Here is an 8,131-nt window from a genome sequence, read left to right on the forward strand (position 1 = left end):
CCTCCACAGGACCCATCAGCAGGATGTCCAACTGCCGTCTTCAAGTGCAAAGTGCTCCTAAATGAACCCCTTGCCTTCTCCCCAAGCCTGCTGCTTCCCTCTGTTGTTAAAAGTCACTATTATTTACTGAGTCATCTGAGATGCAGAATGGGGAATTTCATACTTCATTGATTCTAAGACACACATTCCCTCCCCACATCTTAATGTCTTACAATCAGGCAGCTCACAGTTATTGACCAGGGAGCAATTATGACCTAGGTTTTACTATCTGCACATTTGCAAACTTGGTCATTGCTGCTCATGGTATAAACCTTTGAATTAAAACCTGCACTGTAGGAACTGCACTAAGAGGCTCTCTTTACTTGTTAGCCTTTCCTATTTATTTTAAGAAGACATCGTGGATGCTCTGTGGGGCATTGTTGAGTTTAATTGCTGTTTAAAATGTCTTAGAAATATTATACTATTACTTGGCATCAAAATGAAAAGTTACTGCATATAAGGCATGGAAATAGAGTGATGGGATATAAATTAGATATTAATGCAAACATTCATCACTGAAGGAATGACCAAAATTCCGCATTTTCTTGCAAAGCCGCCAGCAAGTACTGCACACTCCCCTTAAGTACTGCTCCCTTCCGTTGCTGAGATCCCCTGCGAAAGGGCTGTCTTCGCACGTGCGGCAGCATCATCGAAGGCAGCGAACGTGGCCAGTGTTTTCTTTTTCTGTTTTTCCTTAGTGGAAAATAAGTTAATGGTGCATTTTACAATCAATAAAGTCTTCAGTTGAGCAAAATATGGCCATTTTCAATGTTTCATGCTCTACCTCCAGTCAACTACCAAGTCCTGCAGTTTCAACTTCCTTAGCAGCTCTTGAATCTGATCACGCCTTCCTACCCCCACTCTACCGCCTCGCTCCAGGCCTTTATCTTCTCTTGTCTGGACTGTTACAGTGGCCCCCAAATCGGTCTCCAACCCTAGCCTTGTCCTCAAAGATCCATCCTCCACACTGCTCACAGTGCAAATTGGATCCCCCCTTAGCTTCCCAGAGAATGTGGGCTAAAGTCCAACTCCCCCCCCTCTCCCTAAACTGGTCCTATCCCTTCTCCAGCCTCCTCTGTTCCAGAGTTCAGCCCTTCCTGCCTTTCTCCAGGTACATGCCTGCTGATGTGTCAGGCTGTCTTATGGATCCGAGAATGCCCCCCTCCTCCCATTTACTCCCCAATCCTGTCCCACTTGTGAACTCCTACTTATCTTTTGAATCCCAACCCGAGGATCACCTCTTCTATGAAGCCCTCCTTGATTTCCTGCCCCACATACCACTCACTATTCACCAGAAAGAGTTGACCACTTCCTCCTATTCTGCCCCACTGCGCCTTTCCTCAGATTTCTAAATACCTGTACTAGAAAAAGTTTGGTATAGCCATCCAATGGAATATTATAGAGTCATTAAAAAGGGTGACATGAGAAGATGATTAATGGTAAAGTAAAAAAAAAGTTGTATACAAGTTGTATATACATTCTGATATCAACTAAATGTATATAAATTGGGAAAAGATGATGAGAAAACATGTCAAATTTGTAATAGTGGTTTTCTCTTTAATGGGAATGGTGTTTATTTTTGTATGAATCTAGTCTTTAAATAAGTAGGAATCATTGTCATAATTAGTAAAAGTATTGAAACCTCTCTTACTATAATTAGAAAGCTGTGTGAAGTTGTACAGAAACTTTTCAATGTGTTTCTGTGGCTGTTTCTTCATCTTGCTCTTCGTCCTGTGGCAGGTTTTATGGCCGGAAGATGGTGAGTATCTTGATGTCGAACGCCAAGTTTGATGCATTTCTGAAGCAGTGCCTGCCATCCCACGACTTGCGGAAGGTCATGGCGGCCATTAAACAGCGGGTGAGTTGGTGGGTGTGATGTGTGTTGGGTGGGGGACCAGAGCTGAGACTGGCAGCCCTCACGCAGGTCAGGGGGTAGGGGGCTGCACTTGGAGGCTTTTATTTCACCCAGGACTCCTGCTGGGCGAGGTCAGCATGATTTCCTTGTCCTCTACTTGGCCTGGTTCTGCCCCTCTCTGCCTGTGTCCCTTGAGCCTCCCTGGGCCTCCACATCTCCATCCGTGAAATGGGGATCTTGACCCCCAATACTTGGCCCTGACTACCAGCACTCTGGGAGGCTCAGCTGTGCCCTGGGAGGCCTCCAGGGGGAGAGGTTAAGGTCTAGGCTGGACTATCTGGCACTTCCCCAGAGGCTGCTCCTTCTGGTTCACGCTCTATGTGTATTTTTCAAGGGACTAGAAGAGAGTGATGAACTGCCGTCTGCCAAAGGCCACAAGGTGTCGAGGAGTCTGGCCGTGTGTGAGAACGGGCTGCCCGGTGAGGACGGGTATGGCCACTCTTGTCTCCCTGGGGCTCCACCTCCAAGATGCTGATGGGGCAGCCAGGGTGGCTCTGGCTGGGAGTTAGAAACCAAGCAGGAATCTGAAGGTCACTCCTGTGCCTAACACAAACTCCTGGGAGGACCCATCTGATCTCCTTAGCAGGGACCCAGGGAAGCCCACCCCTGCTCCAAGAGTAGCTTCCTGTTCTCTCCCACGTGTCCTCTGGGCCAGACCTGAGCAGCCGGGCTCCCGGCCCCTTCTCTTCTCTCTCCCTGCTGTGCCTTTGCTTCTGCTGGTTCTTTGCCTTGTGTGGGCCGTCTGCACCTAGAACAAGCCTGTTTATTCTACCAAATCCCACGAGATCCAGCTCGCCTGCCACCCTCTTCCAAGAGCTCTATCTGACACTCTGTGTCCCCACGACCTCTGGGGGACAGATCATCCCCATCCTGCAGTCCTCTGTCAGCCATGGACTTAGCCGTCCTGTCTCCCACGGGTCTCTGAGCCCTTAGGGCAAGACCATCTCTCATCTCCTTGTTCTCAGCGCCCTGCACAGGTCTTGGTGCTCAGTAGACAGAGAGTGGAATGTAGGAATGAATGACAGAATGGTGTCGGGCTCTGCCGGTGGAACTTGGGTGCAAGGCATGAGCTCAGAAGAGCGAGGCTTTGAGCTGGGATGAGGCTAGAGTTCTGTATGGAGTTGCTCTCATTCTGGCTGGAATGGGCCAGGGGGCACAGGGGGCACAGGGGGCACAGGGGGCACAGGGGGCACAGGGGGCATGTGATCTCAGCCTAAGAGAACAAGACTTTTTAACATCTTCCAGTTTCTGGAGGACTGTGAGCAGGGCCTAGACAACCAGGGGGCAGGATTCAGGCACCTGGCAAGATCTTCCCCGACCCTTAGGTGAACCGTGCCCCAGTTATCCTTTCGTGATTCCGCCCCCTCACTCCAAGCTTTCTCCTCCGTCCCTCACCTGCCTGCTGAAAGGAAAAGGCAGGAAGAGAGAGCCCGCCCCCTGGGGCTCTAGGCAACCATATTGTTGTCCCCGGAGGAAGGGCCTGGGATAAGGTGTGTCCCTGCCCCGGCTGCCCCGGTCAGCTGCTCCTTGTGCTTAGGCTCAGCTCCAATGGCCCGAGGCTGGCGGGGCTGCGCTCTTCCCGGCGCGGTGGCTCGGAGATGGCGGAGCAGCTGCGGGAGCTGACACGGCTGCTGGAGGCCAAGGACCACCAGTCTCGGATGGAAGGTGTGGGGCGGCTCCTTGAGCACTGCAAGTCCAAGCCGGAGCTCATCACCGCCAACCTGGTCCAGGTGAGCCTGCCTCCCCACACCTTCCCCCCGTCTCTCCCCATGGGTGCAACTTCAATCTGGAAAACTCTGAACAGGGTTAGACATTGGCCAGACCCCTCAGGGCAAAGGGAGCCCAACAAGCATTTGCTAGCCAGTTGCCTTGGTAACGCTCTAAGACTACTTGGAAGTGGCCGAAGGGATGAGGGCGCTGCCTCTTACCAGGCACCGTGGGACCGCTCAGAGGTGTCCCGGGCATCTCTCAGCCCTCTTGTGGGGAGGAGGGCAGGAGTGAAGGGTGCCGTGGCCAAGGGCGCTGCTGGTCCAGCTATGTGCATGACGTTTCGGGGCAGAGCATGCAGTTGGCCAGGAGACGGGGCCAGGATGGGTGAGGAGCAGGCACAGGCTGGAAACCAGAAAAGATGCCTGCTTCTTCCAGGAGGAAGGCTGCTGACAGCCAAGCCACATGGCGAGTGGCTGAGACACAGGCATGGAGGCAGCAGGCCGGGGCTTCCTTTCTTCCTGGCTGTGTGAGCTGGGCCAGTGATTTCACCTCTTTCAGCCTCAGTTTTTGTTTTTAATGGCCAAGTGAGGATGAGAACACAGGCCTGCCGGGTTGTTAAGATCATTCCAGGAAAGAGAGTGAGGGTACCTGACAAGATGCTCTCAAACTGGGCACACGAGTGCTCAATGTGGGGTCGTTCTGCCCTCCGGCACGCCCCACCCCTTTGAGGCGGCGCACTCTTGGCCACTGAGAGTGTTCTGGCCCAGGTTGGATGATGCCTGTCAGGGCCGCAGGGGCCGCCCGGCCGAGGTGGGTGGCTGGGCTGTGGGACTCCTGCCCGCCTGGTTCCCACGGGCTCTTGGTTTCTGTTCTCTCAATAGGTCTTCGATGCTTTCACCCCAAGGCTTCAGGATTCCAACAAGAAAGTGAACCAGTGGGCGCTGGAGTCCCTCACCGAGATGATTCCCCTCCTCGGAGAGAGCTTGCACCCCATGCTGCTCTCCATCATCGTCGCCGTTGCAGACAACCTCAACTCCAAGAACTCGGGGATTTATGCTGCCGCTGTGTCTGCACTGGACGCGATGATCGAGAGTCTGGGTGAGCCTCCTGCCGTGGTCCCGCTTGGCTCTGGTGGGCAGCTGGCTCCCTCCCTAGTGCCACCCTGGGTTGGGCCCACCCTTCCTGCTTGGCCATCGGCAGAGTGGTGAAAGGCACGGGTTCAGCGTTTTCCCAGAGGCTGTGTAGGGCACGGGTCGGTGGCCTAGGGCCTGCGAGGTTCTTGGTTGGCAGCTTTTCCACGTCCCATCCACCTGCGTGTCTTAGATGGTGAAACTGGGGGAGACGTGGAGATGATGTCGTCTTGCCTCCGTTAGCACACGCGACGTAAATGACTCACCCAACGTCACATGGCGCCCCAGAGTGAGCCAGCCAGGTATTGAAGGAAAAACAGGTCAGGATTGCCAGGAAGGAGTTGGGAAGAGCTGTCAAGAATTGTCTTAGTTGTAGACATGGCAGCAGTGAATGTGGCTCGTATGGGGACCAGGCGGATGCTGGTGAGACCGCAGGGCGAGCGTGTTGGAGAGGACCAAGCTGACGGGCAGGCGGGCCTGGAGGGCTGGCCAGCTTGGTTGTCTGGTGCAGGAGGCAGGCCGGGGTCCCACTGGCTTTTTGAGTGTGAAATAGCTGAGAGCTGCCTTTTAACCACACTGTCTGGGGCCAGAGCTTCGGGTGTGAGGGGTTTGGTGTGAGGGGTAGGGAGTGACATTGGAATAGGGTTGGGGGAGGAATGAAAAGAAAAAGCGGAAGGAGCTATGGGAGAGATGTCAGGAAAGGCAGGGGCTTCCCAGTTCCCTGCAGGCTTTGCAGTATCATATCTTGGCCCTTGAACATCAGGTGGCATTTTGGTGCATAGACTTGGGTTCTCAGTCCTTTATAGAGTACTTGAGGGCGCTATTTAGTGTATCTAGTACACAGGCTGACGTGCAAGGTCAAACCTCCCAGGGTATGCGAGAATGTAGGTCACGCTTAGACTTATGTCCCAGCCAGGAGTGGAGCCGTGAGTTTTCACAAGCCAGTCTTGCCTTGATGCAAGAAAGAGTAGGATCTGGGAACTGTTGCTATTTGCCTGTTGCTTGGTGTACGTTCTGATGAGTGCAGAGCAATGTACTCTCTTTAGCACTCACAAAGCATCCCCACAGTGAGGCTGGGACCTGGCCTGGCCCACACACTCCCCCCACCTCATCCTCGCATTCCTAGCCTGGGCCCAGCACCGTGTCCTTGGCTGGAGCCTCCAGGAGAAGTTTCAGTTACAAATCAAATGCCCGTCCAGGCCCTCCTCCGCCTTTCAAGTTCATAAATATTGTCAATTTCCTCCCTTCATCTCAGAGGGAATTTATGATTTGCTGGGTTTGTCGCTGTAGAACAAATAATATAAATCCAGCTCTAAATTATGGCTTGTTCTCAGGGCTGCTGTGGGTAAGTGAGATTGCTGTTGCCAATAACCGAGGCTCCTGGTAAATCATCGCAGGCCCTGGATTTATTGGGAAAACCCACACCAAGCACAATAGGCTTTAGCTATTTGAAGAGGAAAGCACCCTTGTCTGAGGAGAGATTTAACTCTTCCTTTCCGGTTTTGCCACCGGGCCAGCTTCGGGCTGCTGAAGCTAGAGTCTCGCATTATCATAAGACGCAGGTCCCCTCTCCTTGGGGCCCCACCATATGCACCTGGGCTGGGCACCCTGGAAAGCGCCCTGGGGAGGGTCTGCTTTTGTGAGCTGGCCACACCTGGAGGCAGGTTGCAGGTTTCCAGGAGGATGCCTAGGATTCTCATTTCCTCCTGGGACAGGGTGTCCTCGAGTGTGGCTGACGGTGTCCCCTCTGGCCCATCAGCTCAGGCACTGGGTGCAGGGGGCCTGGAAGCAGGTGGGAGGGGAACTTCCTCTCTGCTCCTTGGGTCAGGGCGAGGCTGGACTGCAATGGGGTTGGCCTTGGAGGGATGGAGGAGTCCAGTGAATCCCTGGCAAAGGCTCCCATGGGGCCCACAGCGTGAAGCTCTGGGTCTTGGCTCCGAGTCATTTGAACAGGCGTGGCAGTGGGCGCTCAGGGCCGCGTGGCTTTGCTGTGAGCCGTACCCTCTCCGCCCCACCAGCAGCATTGGTTTTGGAAGAACTATTCACTAGGAAGTGATGAGCCGAGTCCCATATCCACCTAGGTCAGTGGTCGGCAAACTCATTAGTCAACAGAGCCAAATATCAACAGTGCTTCTTCAAAATAGACTCACCCAGGCCGAAAACCGACTTCTGCACATGGGCCACGAAGTTTCAATCGTACTATACGTGCGCCCACACGTGGTATTTTGTGGAAGAGTCGCACTCAAGGGGCCAAAGAGCCGCGTGTGGCTCGCGAGCCGCAGTTTGCCGACCACAGACCTAGGTCAGACCTGAGGGATTTAGGTTGCCAACAAGAAGAATTCATCTCTGCCGGGGTGTGCCCATGGTAGACACACTCTTTCCAGGAGGGGTTCACATGTCTGGAATGGTCACGCCTGGTCTGCAGAGGGTGAAATGGAGGCGATAACTAAACTTCCCCCTGACCCAGGGCTTTGGGTGGTAGAAGCAGGGATGGGGCAGGTGGCACAGAAGAGAGGGGTGCACATCTTCCTTCCCACGTCACCCAGGCTGAGCCTGGTGGCCCTGGTGGTTCCGGGTGGGGGGGGGGGCCCTCGGCACCCTGTGGCCCCTCCTGGGAGTGGCTCAGAGCCCTTTGAGCAGAGGGAGCTCTCGCCCAAGCCTGGTCCTTCTGCCCCACAAGGGATTCTGGGCCCCAAGCTGCAGAGCATCCATGCAATGCTGTGAAGTACTTAAATGTGAAAAGTCACAAAGCAACAGCTCAACAGGCTGTATTCACTTCTTGCTCTACCGGGGCCAAGGGGGTCAGGAGCACAGCCACGTTGGGGGGCTGGCCTCTCGGGCTGCGTCTTAAGACCCCTCTTCATTCTGGAAGTCAGTGATCAAGGTGACTCACCAGCCACCACGTCTCTTCTAGCTTTTAGGGTTTCTTTAGGGACAGGAGGTGTGTTGGTTACAGAGCAGGTGGGATTTCTGTCCCTTCCCGCCTTTGAGGAGATGGCGAGGAAGGAGACACATTGCTCCCTGACCTCTGCCCTTCGGCCCTGCCTGCCTGGGGGCTTCTCCAGGGCGAGGCCGGAGTGGCACCTGATTTTAGGGGCATTAGTCTGAGTACTGAGGCAGTTCCTGAGCCAGTGGCTGGTTCTTTGGGCTCGGTCCTGGGTGACTCACAGCAGGAGCGTCACTCACTGAAGCACCAGACGGCTGACAGCTCACCTGCTCCCGGGTCAGACCCGCACATTCAGGCTTCTGAGCGCCCAGCGTTCTGTCAATTCACCGCAGCCCCTGGCCAGAGAGAGATAAGCTCGGAAATGGGTGGCTTCAGATCCACTTGGGCTAT

At 54.3% G+C, this 8,131-nt stretch overlaps 1 protein-coding gene across 1 annotated transcript; it reads left to right on the forward strand.

Annotated features, from left to right (window-relative positions):
• Positions 1–1,779: 1,779 nt before the first annotated feature.
• LOC106695962 (TOG array regulator of axonemal microtubules protein 2-like) lies at positions 1,780–4,762 on the forward strand (the record flags this gene model as incomplete). Its single annotated transcript, XM_014450967.1, has 4 exons — positions 1,780–1,897; positions 2,289–2,383; positions 3,492–3,684; positions 4,546–4,762. Coding segments are annotated over 4 exons (623 nt in total), but the record flags the coding sequence as incomplete, so codon positions are not given.
• Between the last annotated feature and the right edge of the window lie 3,369 nt (positions 4,763–8,131).

Source organism: Myotis lucifugus, unplaced genomic scaffold (assembly GCF_000147115.1).
Source record: "Myotis lucifugus unplaced genomic scaffold, Myoluc2.0 scaffold_5568, whole genome shotgun sequence".
NCBI classification, from domain to species: Eukaryota; Metazoa; Chordata; class Mammalia; order Chiroptera; family Vespertilionidae; genus Myotis; species Myotis lucifugus.